General features: G+C 51.1%; 1 protein-coding gene across 2 annotated transcripts in view; it reads right to left on the bottom strand.

Moving 5' to 3' along the window:
• Positions 1–14,777, bottom strand: part of CYP46A1 (cytochrome P450 family 46 subfamily A member 1) — a 31,440-nt gene that overhangs the window by 8,263 nt on the left and 8,400 nt on the right. The window contains exons 4-11 of one of the 2 annotated variants that reach the window (XM_044774302.2): positions 11,691–11,738; positions 9,594–9,667; positions 9,023–9,109; positions 4,510–4,648; positions 3,636–3,746; positions 2,636–2,786; positions 2,382–2,444; positions 205–277 (exon numbers count right to left, since the gene is read on the bottom strand). In XM_044774302.2, coding sequence (XP_044630237.1) covers positions 205–277; positions 2,382–2,444; positions 2,636–2,786; positions 3,636–3,746; positions 4,510–4,648; positions 9,023–9,109; positions 9,594–9,667; positions 11,691–11,738 — 746 coding nt within the window. The remainder of the gene's footprint in view (positions 1–204; positions 278–2,381; positions 2,445–2,635; positions 2,787–3,635; positions 3,747–4,509; positions 4,649–9,022; positions 9,110–9,593; positions 9,668–11,690; positions 11,739–14,777) is intronic. The other variant, XM_044774303.2, reaches the window with a different exon arrangement.

The raw sequence follows: 14,777 nt of genomic DNA, 5'->3' as shown, positions 1-14,777 counted from the left end.
TCTCCAGGAGACAAGCAGGGAGAGGAGCTTCCAGGAGCGGGAACAGCTTGTGCAAAGGCCCTGGGGTGAAGAGAAGCAGGACACACTGGAGGGGGCTCAGCCATGGGAGGCGGGAGCAGGCGGGCTTCTAGGAACAAGACATCAGACAAACCCCTTCACCAACTTCAAGAGAAGCCCCCCACCCCAAGTCTCCCCTCTCCATACCTCGCCAAGATCTCGGGCTGGCGTGAGAGCTCCATCACCGTGAATGCCAAGTGATTGGCAGAGGTCTCGTGACCTGCAGGAAAGGAGACGAGCGGCAGCTCCATCTGGGCCTACGGGGCCACAGGCCCGGCCTGCCTGGCCTCTGAGACCCCAAGACCCTGGGGGCAGTTTAGGCTCACTTCTGCCCCTCGCGGCTGAGCTGAGCATACAGATATGAAAGAGGTGCCTGTCACCTCCGTGTCCCCTGTGCCAGCCGGCGTAGTCGAATAAACAGCGTTTGCCCCCATGCATCTGGTTTTCCCATGCTAAGAGCCCTTCCTCCAGCCGTCCTTGAGCCTTGCCTGGCCTGGAGGGATGTTCATCCCCATTTGGCAGAAGAGAAACTGCAGCTGAGAGGAGCGTGTCTCCCTTAGGTCCCTCAGCAGGAGGAACAGAGCTGGGACCCAAGTCAAGAAAGGTTTCGAGCCGAAGGCCCACGTTGTCCCCAAGCTGTGGGCACCAGCTCCTGAGGTCTGGAGAGGGCCGACCTCCAGCCACAGGACCGAGCAGTAGCTTCCCCCAGAGAGGGTGGGGACCACTGCAGGAGAGCTGATCCTGAGTCCTGGCAGGATCTGGTCAAGCTGACAGTGTCAACACCCTCCCAGCTGGCCTCGGAGAAAACCATCGGAGTGGCATGAATTCCCTCCGAAGGGGTAGGTGGCTCTCCAGGTGGCCACCACTGCCAGCCAAGGGGCCTCAGGGGCCTGATCAAACGCAAGAGAAGGGCCCTACCCTACAGTGAGTAGGTGCTGGGAGCTGAGGCCTGGCTGCTCCCAGGGCGGGAAGGCGGGCGAGTCACAGCCAGGCGACCCCGGAGGGAAGGGGCTGGGGAGGGAGAGTGGAGGCAGCCAGAAGTCCTGGCCTGGCCCTGTGATGCCAGCTGTGACTCAGTTTCCTCACAGGACAACGGGAGGAGGGACGCAGCTGCCCTGCTCTCCCCCAGCCCCTGCAGTGTCTGGACACAGGGCTCGGGGGTGGGCTGTGAGGACACGAGGGGGATTACTAACCCTCATTGGAAGGCTGGGTGGAAGCTTGGGGAGCACCTCCAGGCCCCCGTTTACTGATGAGGAAACTGAGGCCCAGGCCACAGAGCCTGCCTATGGAGGAGCCCCCCCCGGGCCTGGGCTCCCGTCTCCGGGCTCACAGGATGCAGGCCAGCCATGCCTCACTCAGCCGGGCTTCCCGCCGCTACGCTGAAGTTTGCTCCAACACCACCTATTTCTCCACATCCCCCGGGCTGTCTGCGAGTGCGCCCCACCCAGAGGGCCCCCTCCGCCCGGCCACACGAGGACGGCCTCCTCCTCACCACGCTCTTGCAGGGGAGGCGGACCGGCTCGCCCCCTCTGAAAATCCACCACCCAGCAAGACGCCCAATCAACTCTGTCTGTCTGTCCGTCCACCTCCTCCGTCAGACTACAAACTGTCCCTCGTCCTGTTCACCTCTGTGTTCCCCATGCCTAGGGCTCGTCATTGGCTCATGCATTTCATCCGATTGATCGTTACGGGAACCTGCTGCTCTGGGCCCCGGGAGCACATGGAAGAGCAAAGCCACCGCACTCCTCGCTCACTGAGCGGGCGGTCTGGTGGGCGGACGGCCTCATGGAATGACCACACATAGGGACAGGACGCTGAGACGTGTGGGCAGAGAGGAGCGCCTCACTGGGGGCCTGGTGCAGTCTGGGCAATCACTGAGGGCTTCCCAGAGGAAGGGTCACCTCAGGGACATCTGAAGGGTGAGGAGGGGTTTCCCAGGTGAAGAAAGATGCTCAAGAAATATTTGATGAGCAAATGAATGAAGGCGCTTAGCACGTCTTTTTGTGCTGCTCTAATGAAGCTCTCCTGTGGATTCTGAGTGAGGGGAGCCTTCAGTTTACAGGGCCAAGCTCTCCTCAACCCAAAAAGGTGGCTTCACAAATCCCCACAATTGCCAGCCCCACCGCCAGGCCAGAGGCCCCCAGGAGAGCCCCCTGGACCTCCCCAAGCAGAGGGAGAGAGCTTCTGCCCCCCTTGCTGCCCCCAATTCCCCAGCAGAACTCCGCTCAGACAGCTGACAACTCTCCTGGGCCGGGTTTCAGTGACCCGCGGTTCCGGCACTTCTGCTGAGCTCCGAGCCCTCGGGCGCCGCTGAAGCTACGAACCAGCAATGAGGAAGGTGACAAAGTTGTCGAGCAGGATCTCGTCGTCCTGGGCGCCCTCTTCAGCTGAAAGACAAGGGGACCCTCAGGGCCCGCGGCACCAGTCCGCGACACCCTTCTCCCTTTCCCATAGCACGGAGAGGAACCAAAGGTCTTTCTCCTTTAAGCCAGACAGAGACATCTGGAGTCCGCTGGGACCTGTCACCCAGAGGGGACCGCCGCCCGGCTGGCCCGGCCCTCGGAGGGAGCCCCCGCACCTTTGAGAATCTGCGTGAGGATGTCGGCAGGGACGTCCTCCCCCCTCTTGAGGGCCTCCCGGCGGCGCTGGACCCAGTCCTTGCCCACCTGGCGCAGGAAGCGGACGCTTTCCCGGATCTCTCGCAGCTGCTTCCACTTCCCTGGCATAAACTGAACACGAGCCCCCGCTCAGCGTGGCCGGCTGAACACGCACTTGCCCTCTCCCCTCTCTCCCAACTCCAAAATGACTTTAGAAATCCACAGCAGCACCCGCCAGCTGGGAGGTCGGAAGAAAGTGAGAACATTCTAGAAAAGATAAAGTAGCCAGGGAGACTAGACCAACATGGTGGGCTAAGCCCAAGCGTCAGCTTCCCCTTCCTGCACCAAATCCCTAGAAATGGTGGGAAGGACGCCTTGAAACATCCACGCAGCACTGGAAAAGAAGGGGCCCTGAAGGAAGGAGGTGGTTAGGATTGCATTGAAGGAGGAAACCACAGCCAGAGGGAAGTGACATGGAATCAACTGTCAAAAAGATGGGGTGACATCAGGGGACTCTAAGCTCGGAGGCTGAGGTCCCAGGGAACAGGAGGGGGCCCTGAGCTTCTGTCTGGGAAAGAATTCAAGTACCACCTTTCCCTCTTCTTCCTCCTCCATGCCTGGAACAAGGAGGTGATAGCTGGAGCTGCAGCAGCCATCTTATAACAATGAGGTGATGTGCTGGAGACAGTGGAACAGAAAGACAAAAAAATCCAGGAATATCTGACATTGTGGAGCCATCATAGACATCCTAGACCGCCTGCTTGGGGATCATTTTACACGAGAGAAAGATTTACCTGAACCACTTTGTTTTTGAGCCTCTACTTTAGGTGATGCATGCAAATCCTAACTGATTCGGAAGTCACTTCACACATAGCAGAACTTAAAACCCCGTCTGAAAAAAATCACTGGAGGGGATGCTCCAGCAAATGAGCACAACACAAGCTGTGGGGGTGGGTTGCTGAGGGGGTGCTGAGGCAGTACCTTCGCCAGAGTGTTGCGAGAGGCACTGATACCCTCCAGGATCAGTTTCACCTTCCGGGACAGAGGCTTCTGGGCTCCCAGGAGCATGCTGGTCTCCATCCCGAAAGCTGCCTGGGGAGAGAGAAGGGCGAGGTCACACGGAGGGGGCGGGAGGACCAAAGACCAGGGCAGAGCTGGAGACCCAGGCCCTGGACTCAGAGTTTACGTGCATCACGTCATCAACTCCTTGCAACAACCCATGCTAATTGCAACCCCGAGGGATGTGCTGAGGATTAAGTAACACACAGTAACCACTCGACAAACCTTGACTTCCTTCCTTGACAAGATGCACTTCCCCTGAAATGCAGCCTCCCCTGGGTGTGCGTTCTACACCCAGCTTCCCAGCGAACTGTTGCATGACAATGACTCTTTGCTCACTGTCCCTACACTCCAGCTGCCTGACCTGCCTCTGTCTGGGTCTGGGGTTATCTGGGCCACTGCTGAGACCGCCAGGGAGAAAAGCCAAGCCACGTCCCATGGGAGGATGCCAGAGGGAGGTGGGCTTTGGGTTGGGGGCCAGGCAGACCTGAGATCCAGTCCTGCTTCAGCCACGGACCAGCCACAGGCCAGTCCCCACACCCCTCGCTCGGTGTCCATTTCTAGAGAATGAGTGGCTCCCATCTCACACTAGGCTGTTTTAAATATTCGAGGACACTTGAAGCTCCTGGCCCAGAGAAGGCGCTGCTGTTAGCGGAGCCGGAGGGAGAGGAGGGAAGCAATGAAAGGCAAGAGGGAGGGAGAGCCTCTGCCCATGTGGCAGCCCCGCCCTATGCCCCACGCCACACCCCGAGCCCCGCCCTGTGCCCTGCCCCAAGCCCCGCCATCCTCCTGTCACCTTGGCCAGGATGTCCATGGTGGTGCAGGTCAGCATGTCCTGCATGGACACCGGGGTCTGCCCATCCGCCTTGGCTTCCAGAATCTCCACCAGCTGCTCGGCTTTCTCGTTGAACGTCTCCATCAAGCTGACCAACGAGCTGGGGAAATAGCACATCCCTCAGGCCTGCGCCCACCTCTCTGGAGGGAGGCCAGCGTGCAGAGTCGGGGGGTGGCCCCTCCCAGCCTTTCTGGCCTCCCCTCGACGCCCAGCTCAAGGGTTGGGGCTGCAGGAATCAAACCAAACCCTGGGATGTCGCCATTCCCCTCCACCCAGGATGGACACTGTCCCTTTGCCCTCTTCTTAATGGTTCCTCGGGTCCTCTGTCTGGCATTGGGCCCCTCAACTCTGACATCAAGGGGACCCGGCAGGATAGAAACTCCAGACAACAATGTGAAGGAAGGGAAAAGGCCCCTGGGGCCCCCCAGAGTCCGTGAGGGGGCCATCCCGGGTCCCCTCTGACCACTACTTGCACTGTCCACTCTCCTTGCCTGCCCTGCCCGGGCCACCATCTGCAGCCTTTTGCTTTCCCATTTCACTCCCTGTCTTTGAGCAATCACAGTGCCCAACTCTTCATGGAAATGAGTCTTCAGACCCAGAGCTCCCAATCCACAGTGCTCCCTGCCCCAAGGAAGCTACCTGGCTCCAGGCATAGAGATTGGAAAGAGGTATCGAAGGATGTGCTCCAAATTCACAAAAATGGCAACCCTGAGGGAGTGGGAAGGGGAGAAACTGCCACTTTGCATAGTACATATTTTTGAATTTTTACTAAGAGAAAAAGCTGCCTTTGTAATTAAAAATAATTTTTAATGTTAACAATCTGGGTAAAGGGTATAGGGGTGTTCTTTCTCCTATTCTTATTCTTAGAACTTATCTAGAAATTTGAAATTATTTCCAAATTTTTTATTTTCCAAGTTTTTAAAAACATTAAAAAGAGAAAATGAGAGAAGAGGGAAAAAAGTAATTTTTTAATTAGGAAAGAAAATCAGTTCTTCATTGCCCATCCACCAGCCTTGCTGTGGCTTCCTGGCTCTAGCACCAGCCCCTGGCATCGTCCTTCTCCTTGCTGCCCAGCCCCCACCCCTGGCCCAATACATATCTTCTCCTCTGTGGCCCAGGTCTCTACTGAAAGCACCACTCTGATCCAGTCCCTTTGCAACCTAAAATGCTTTGAAGCCCTGGGAAGAGGAAATCCTCGCTGGGGCCTGGGAGACAGTCTGCCCCTTCCTGATGCCCGCCTGCAGCATGGTCTTCCTGTTACAATGGCCTTTTAGCTCCTCCAAAGCACAGTGCTCCTTCCATGTCAGGGCCTTTGCACATGCTGTCCCCTCTGCCTGGAACTCTCCTTCCTCCTCCCTTCCATCCCGATGCCCCACGAGCACCTTAACATCTGTCCACTCTCCAGGTGGACACTCCAATGCCACTTCCTCAGGGAAATGCCCCTTGATCCCCAGGTGGGCCCAATATATGCTCCAGTTTTTCTTCATAATGCTTAATGTGATTTGCAAGTATCTACGTATTTGCAAGATTGTTTGTAGTTGTCTCTCTTTTTATTACATGCAACTTGACTATTTGGACAGCACATGGCTGGCGATCACGTCAATACTGAATCTCCTGCAGTTACTGCAGATGCAAAATTTGGGCTGGGACATTAGCAGTTCAATAAAATCCCAACTCCCTCGTCTTTCACGGAAACGACTGGGACCAAGGTCTTTCAGTAAAAGTGATATCTAGAAAAGCGGAAACTGGCCATTTACCCTCACGATTTTATTAAAACTATCTAATGATATTCTATGTGGATAACGGCTGGAGATGAAACCCACCAGTGACTCCCGTTTTTTCCTTCGTTAGCGAATTAGGATCCACTGAAGATCAGTACTGCTTTCATGAGCGCTTACAGGCATCTCCCAACGCTTCTTCCTTACAACTTTGTGAATTTTGCATTTGCAATATAATAGTCATCTCTTGATGACTGCCTTACTGTGAGACTAAAAAATGAAAATGCCCGGAGATGGCTGCACAGCAGTGAGACTGCACTGAATGCCTCTGAACTGCACGCCTAAAAACGGGCAAAGAGGGTAAGTTTTATGTCATGTGTATCTCACCACAATTAAAAATTCTCTAAATAAAAACGTCTGTGAACGTACTTAATAAAATGCAAGCTGTTGTTCAAACCTGAGGTCCTGTGTGTGGAGAGGGTTCGCCTCCACCCTGACCCTGGTATTTGTGTCATGAGCGCTGTGGGCGGTCATCTTCTGAGAATCTACGCCCTCCAACAACCTCAAAGCTTCTTGAGGTCAGGGACCATGTCAGCAGGCTGACCTTGGGGACCCTGGCTCTTCGTACAACGCATATTTATTACATAAATGCCTCTCTCTAGTCTGTTCCTGCTTACTTCCGGCAACTTTCCAGGAAAACCAAGACTATTCCAATTCATTAATTCACACATGCATTCATTCACTGGAGGGCTGCCAAGGGCCTGGCGCTCTGCTGGGTGCAGGAGTCCAGAGGCAGGGGGCATCTTCTGCTTTCAGGGACCCGTGGTCTAGTGAGGGAGGCAGACTGATCGAGAATCACTCAGTGGATGTGACAGGAGCTGTAATGGAGGAATGAACTCAACCTCCCCGTGGCCATGACATCTTAGTGGGGTATAAAAGGGGCACAGGAATTCCCCGGGGGAGCACAGAAGGCAGAGGGAACCACAGGAACAAAGGCAGAGATGCCAGAAAGAGCACAGCGGTTCTAGAAAGGTGAAGGAGAGAGAGAGCAAAGGCTGGAGGGGTCTAGGGGCCAGACTGGGGTGGGTGGGGTCTGACCTCCATCCTTCGATGATAGGGAGCCATTGAAGGCTTCAGGACAGGGGAGTGGGGTGGTCAGATCGGAGCTTCAGCAAGATCTCTCCAGGGCAGTGAGGTGGACGCGTCAGAGGAGGAGGGAGACAGGAGGCAGGGAGCCCAGGGAGGAGGCTGCGTGCAGGTCTGGGCAAGGATGCTTACACAGTCGCTCCCAGATGACGTATTAAATATGACATCATAGTGGAGAAACCTGGACCACAGCGCCCTAACCAAGCGAGCAAAGTCAATGTCTCCAGCAACGGAACAAACGGACAGCACGTGCCTACCGATGTGACGCCCTGAGGAGGACACGACATCACTTCCGTGCCATTCCCGCCAAAAAGGCATAACCTGAGCATAATCACGCAGAAACAGCACACTCAAATTGAAGGACATTCTACAAAATTGGCCTGTAATCTTCAACAGTGTTAAGGTCAAGAGAGTCAAGGAAAGGCAGAGAACTCTAGAGTGAAGGAGGCTAAAGAGACGTGGTAACCAACTGTAACACGTGAACCTGGATTGGACCCTAGACAAGCAAAACAATAGCTGTAATTGCACGAACGACAAAATGCAAATGTGGAGTGTGGATTAGAGAGCGGTATTGGGTTACCTTAAATCTCCTCATTTTGACAACTGAACTATAGTCATGTAAGAGAACGTCCTTGATCTTAGGAAATACACATGGAGGTATCATAAGGAGGGAACCACAATGTCCCCAACTCACTCTCAAACGGTTTAAGAAAATATATTTGTATACACACATAGAGAAGAAATGATAAAGCATTTGACCATAGGACCTGGCAGTCCTGCTCTTAGGTACACACCCAAGAGAGATGAAAACATATGTCCACACAAAAGCTTGTACACAAATGTTCACAGTAACATTACTCACAATAGCCAAAAAGCAGAAACAACTCAGATGTCCACCAACTGACGAATGGATCAACACAATGCGGTATGTCCATTCAACAGAATTTTATTTGGCAATAAAAAGGAAGGAAGTTCTGATACACGCTGTTACACAGATGAACCTCGGAAACATTCTGCCCAGTGAAAGAAGCCAGGCACAAAAAGCCACGTATTGTAGGATTCCATTTATAAGAAATGTCTAAGACCAGGAAAATCCATAGAGACACAAAATAAATTAGTGGTTGCCAGGAGCTAGGTCCCTGGAGAGGAAATGAGGATCGATAAAGATGTTCTAAAGTCAGCCATGGGGAGGGTTGTATTGTGTTGTGAAGAATCTAAAAACCTTTGACTTGTACCCTTTAAATGGGTGAATTGTATGGTACGTAAATTGTAGTGTATGGTACGTGAATTATATCTCAATAAAGCAGTTACTAAAACATATAATGTTACCCCAAAATGAAAACTATAATTCAAAGCCCAGGTGAGGAGTGATGAGGTCTAAGCCGGGGGAGATGCTGGGGGGAGGGGACCCCACCCCTCCAGCCATCCTCGTCACTCAGCCCTCGATGTTCCCAAACTGCGTGGGATGGCTCTCCGACTCTCGTCCCACAGGCCCGCCTGTCTCCCTCTCTCTGCCGGCTCATGCCCCCCTTCCTCTCCCGCTCTGGCCTGGGTAGCCCCCTGTGATGAAGACCCCCTTCCCAAGGCCCCCCACCTCCGGCCACACTCACCTCCGGCTGAAAGCCAGATCCATGACCCTCCGCTGTTTGTGCCAGCGCTCATAGTCACACTCGGACACTAAGCCTTGGCCGAACAGTCTGCAGGGGACAAATACCTGAGGTGAGAAGCCGGGTGAGGGAATGGCAACTGACTGCTTGATGGCTGTGGGGTCACTTTTGGGGTGATGAAAGTGTTCTGGAACTAGACAGTGGGGACGGTTGCACCACACTGTGAATGTACCGAATGCCACGGAACTGTACCTCCAACGTGGTTAAAATGGTGAATTTTATGGTGTGTGAATTTTACCATGATAAAAAATAAATTGATTAATTAAAAGGAAATGGGGTGATCATGTGCCCCAACCTCAGCACCCCCCGCACTCCCACCTGCCCTCCAGAAGGGAAAGAGAAGGAAAATGCTAATGACAAGAGCAGTGGCTACCGTGGAGGGGGTACCTGATGTGTGCCTGGCAGCCAGGGCCTCGGGCCTTAAGGCAACACCCAAGGCTCTGGGCCACCTGGGCCCTCCGCTGGCAGCCAGAGACTGTCCCGGCTTCCCCCCGGCTCGCTCCTTGTGCCTTACCTCTCGCCAAACACAGTCTGGATTGCGTGGTACATCTTGGAATCCTTGTTGTACTTGGTTGACATCAGGAATTTCTAGGCATCCCCAAAAAACCAACATGAGCCCGTGTACCCGTGAGAGGGTGCAAAGGACTCAGCAGTTTTCTTAACTCTTGTGAAACATGCCCCCAGTAATCGCCCTGCACTGAGCAAGCAGTCACACCCAGCGCTGGTGTGAGCGTCACTTCACAGGCGTCATCCCACCTCATCCTCCAGAAGTCCTGTCTCCCAGCAACAGCATCCGTTTGGGGATGAGGAAAGCAGGGCAGAGCAGGGTGAGGTGACTTTCCCGTGGCCACACAGTTGGACAGTGGTGCAGGGGAGTTTCCTCACTCCAACACCCGCACTCGGGCCCCCGCCCTCCCCCACCGCCTCCCGAAGTGGCGAGAACAAGAAAAGGCAGATGCTGCTCTGGAACCAGAGTGGGGAGGGGAGGAGCCTGGAGGGAGAGCCTCTGGGACACAGGAGAGACTCTCAGCACAGATAGTGTTGTTAGTGCCAATCCAGCCGTGGAAGTCAAGGAAGGCTTCCTGGAGGAAGGGTCAACTTGCCTCACCAAGAGCTGGATGGTAGCAACAGTAACTAATGTTATTAGCTCACAGCTCCTGAAGGCCTATGGCCTAGGGGTTGACAGCTCGGGCCGTGGAGTCAGCTTGCTTGACTTTGAATCTGGGCTCAACATGCTCCTCTACCACCTGCCAACTCTGTGATCCTGGATTGGTTAGTCATCTCCTCCACCCCTCAGCGTCCTCATCTTAGAAGATGGGGCTAAGAAGGGCCTGCCTATAGGGTTGCTGTGAAGAGTAAATTAGTTCTACGTGAAAAGTGCTGAGAATAGGGCCTGGCACACAGCTGGTGCTCAATAAATGCCAGGTGCACATCAGCATACTGTAGCTCATTTAATGCCCACCAAGGTTGAAGATGTGGATGATATTTTTACACTCTTCTCACATATGAATGAAGAAATAGATTTAAAACTGGCCCAAGGCCACACACACAGTCAATGGTGGACACAAGGTTTGGATCCGGGCAGGGTGCTATGGGAAAGAGGGGAGAGAAGGCCGAGGTCCACTCGGGAAGCCCAGGTCGCCCGGTGTATCCAAGCAGAGGTGCGTGCAGTGGGGCAGCAGGGGCCTGGAGAGGCCATGGGGCCAGATCCCAGAGGCCCATCCTGTGGGATGCTGAGCTTTATCCTGGGGGCGTGGGGAGGCAGTAGGGTGACAGCGCTACGGTACATTAACCAAGGGGCTGCTGAATTTTCCAGCTGAAAGGAAGCCCGAGAAAGGGCTGACTTTCATCATGAGCCACCTCTCCGGGCTCTCACTCCCACCCAAGCACGGTCATTTATAGACCAAGTTCCATCACCACCCCACTCCCGCAAGTTTTGGCTCCTGTATAAAGACCCTGACAGTAAAGGCCCGCCTCCCAGGCCCTCTCAAACATCCCTGAGTAGTCCAGGGTCTGTGTCAGCCCTTCCCAGCCTGAACCGAGGAGCCCCCACACTGAGGCGAAACAGGCTCTTACCAGGTGTCCCCACAGACAAGTGTCTACATGGTCTGCTGTGCCTGGGGCTGGGGACCCTTTGGTGGCCCAGTGAGCGGGGCTCCGGGACATGAGGGATGCACAGGGCACCCCCAGCGCCATGCTGCCTTCTCTGATGCCCACACTGACAGCACACTTCTGCCCATGAAGGGACACCTGCGGGGGGCTTGCCCTTCTGCCATAAACAACCAGAAAAATAGGTTTCAGACACTGGACAACAGGCACTACGAGCCTGAATCCCAAGCAAAGGAAAAGGAAAATGAAGATGCGAGCCCTACGACCTAGGATTACTCCAGTTCTTCCCAGAGGCAATTTCAGGACAGAGGACTAAAAGGAGAAATTCAAATATAGCCCAGCAGCCTTTCCAAATGGATGAGGCAGAGATCGCAGTCCAGGCAGGCAAGAGGCGGCCAGAATTTGTAGGACAGAGGACCGGAGAGGAGGGAGCTACGCCCAGACAGAGCTCCTGTGCAGAAATCTGCATGGGGATGCCTTGTGTCCTTGGATGAATACAAACCTGTGCACGTGTCCAGTGAAATTCCACAAGACCAGGTGAAAACAGCTTCTGAGGAAAGAAGGATTACTGGGCATCTATAGGCTGAATGATCGTCAGAGCATAAGCCAAGAACTGTTCATGCTCCCTCCAGTCAGAGTCAAACCTCAGACACAAGGCCTTTATTAGTGACCCCAGAAAGGTCAATCCTTAATAGTGGGGCTAATCTAGCTGTAGAGTAAATGTCTACTCTACACCAGCCCTACATAAGCCTTAGAGCAGATCCGGAAAGGCTCAGACTGGTCTGCAAGCAACTTCACCCTCTGCCGGAACGAACTCCAGTGCTCTTTAGAGGAATAAAACAAAATCAACAATGTACAATTCACAAGGTCCAGCGTTCAGTGTGAAATCACTAGACGTGCCAAAGAGCGGGAAAATCTGACATATAACCACGCCCAGAAATAAGAGAGAGGATGGAATTTGCAGACAAGAACCTGAACACAGTTATTACAGATATTACAAATAGGCTCAAGGAACCCACACATCCCAGAAATTCAAAGAATCTTACACAGAAGAAACAGAAAGACAAGCACACCAAGGCAGGTCATAATCCAATTTCTGAAACCAGTGATAAAGAGAACATTTTAAAGGAGACAGAGATGAAGCGGTATATTTGAATATAGGTCGATATAAGTCAAAGATAAACTATAAACCCCAGGACAACCACTAAGAGAGAGAGATAGTAGAGCTAATGGGCCAAGCAGAGACAAATGGAATCCTAAAACACACTCAGTGCAAAAGAAGGCAGGAAAGGAGGAAAAGGGAACAAGCAGATGGGACAAACAGAAAACAAATCACAGCATGCTAGTTTACACCTAGCCAGATCGACAATTCCATTAAATGTCAATGACCTGAGCCCTCCGATTAAAAGACAGAGATTGTCAGAGTGTATAAAACAGCAAGACGCGACTATATGCTATCTATAAGAAACCCACTTTGAATATAAAAACCCAGATAGGTTAAAAGTAAGAGAAAAGAGACATCATGCAACACTAAGCATAAGAAAGCTGGAGGGGCTATGTAATACCAGGCAAAATACACTTCAGGAAATGGAATATCACCAAGGATAAAGAGGGACATTTCTAAAGATAAAGGGATCATTTTATCACAAAGACATAACCATCCTATATGTGTACACACCTAATAACAGAACGTCAAAATACACAAAGCAAAATTGATAGAACTTAAAGTAGAAATAGACAAACCCATGACTGTGGTTGGAGAGCTGAATGCTCCTCTCCCAGCAACCGCTAAAGCAAGTAGACAGAAAGGTAGTAAGGATTTAGAAGATCTGAATAACACTATTAATCAGCTCGATCTAACTGACATTTCTAAAATGCTTCATTCAACAGTTGCAGAATATACATTTTTTTAAGTGCTCATTCACAAAGATAGACCAAAAACTAGGTCATAAAACAAGCTTCAATTAATTTAACAGGATTGAAATTATGAAGAGTATTTTCTCTGACCTTACAGAAGTAAATTAGAAACAAGTAACAGAAAAATATCTGGAAAATCTTATAACATTTAGAATATTTTGAACGTGTGTTGAATAACACACATCTAAATAATTCATAGTTCAAAGAAGAAATCACAAGGGAAGTTAGAAAATATTTTGAACCAAATGAAAATAAAAGCACAACGTATTGAAATTTGCGGTACATTTGAGCTAAAGTACTGCTTACAGAGCCAGCCCTGTCGGTCTAGGGCTTAAGAGCCAGCACTCTCACTGCTGCGGCCTGGGTTGGTTTCCCCGTCAGGGAACCACACCGCCTGTCCGTCAGCTGTCATACTGTGGTGGTTGCGTGTTGCTGTGATGCTGAAAGCTATGCCACTGGTATTTCTAATACCAGCAGGCTCACCCATGGCGGACAGGTTTCAGCGGAGCTTCCAGACTAAGTCAGACTAGGAAGAAGGACCTGGCCACTCACTTCTGAAAACCTGGCCATGAAAATCCTGTGAATAGCAGTGGAGCATTGTCTGTTACAGTGCTGGAAGGTGAGAGGATGGGGCAAAAAGATCAGGCAAGATTCCGCTCTGCTGTACACAGGGTCACTAAGAGTCAGAATCGACTGGATGCCACTAGCAACAACAGTGCTTACAGGGAAATACATAGCTATAAATGCTTATATTAGAAAAGAAACAAGGCCTAAAATCAATTGTCTAAACTCTCATTTAAAGAATTAGAAGACAAATTAAAACCAAGATGAGAAGAAGGAAATTAAAGAGCAGACATCAATAAAACAGAAAATGGACAAACAGAAAACCAGTGAAACCAAAAGCTGTTTCTTTGAAAAGATGAAAAAAGTGATAAACCTCTTGCTAGGCTGATCAAGAAAATAAGAGAATACCCAAATTACTGTTCTCAGGAGTGAAAGAAGGGACATCACCACAGATCCAGTAGACACGAAAAGGATATTAAATAAATATTGTGGGCAACTTTATACCAATAATCTCTACAATTTAGATGAGATGGACAAATTCCTCGAAACACACAAATTACCAAACTGAAGAAAAAATAGGAAATCTGAATGGCCATATATCAATTAAAGAAATTGTATAATTAAAACAAAACAGAAAAACACTGCCCACAAACAAAATGTCAGGCGCAGATGGTTTCACTGGTGAATTCTATCAAACATTAAAGGAAGAAATCATATCGCTCCTACACACTTTCTCTGAAAATAGAGGAGAGGGAACATTTCCCGACTCATCTTATGAGGCCCTTTAACCTGATACCAAAACCAGACAAAGGCATTATAAGAAAAGAAAAAATACAGAAATAACAATCCTTAACAATAGATGAGCAAATTGTATTCATGTATCTATGTAACGATGAGCGATCAGTATCATGACCAGGAATGCAAGGTTGGCTTAACACTTGAATATTAATCAATGTAATTCATCATATTAATATATATCTTTCAACTTCTTTTCTCATTAAGCATCATGAAGGTCTTTGTGCATGCTTTTTTGGTAGCATGCATTAAAAAGCCTTATACTGTGTCTGTATTTGAAATTAAACTTTAAAAAAAGATGATTTTTAAATCC

This window comes from Equus asinus, chromosome 7, assembly GCF_041296235.1.
Source record: "Equus asinus isolate D_3611 breed Donkey chromosome 7, EquAss-T2T_v2, whole genome shotgun sequence".
In the NCBI taxonomy this organism is placed as follows: Eukaryota; Metazoa; Chordata; class Mammalia; order Perissodactyla; family Equidae; genus Equus; species Equus asinus.
This window is presented reverse-complemented; position numbering and strand designations above follow the sequence as displayed.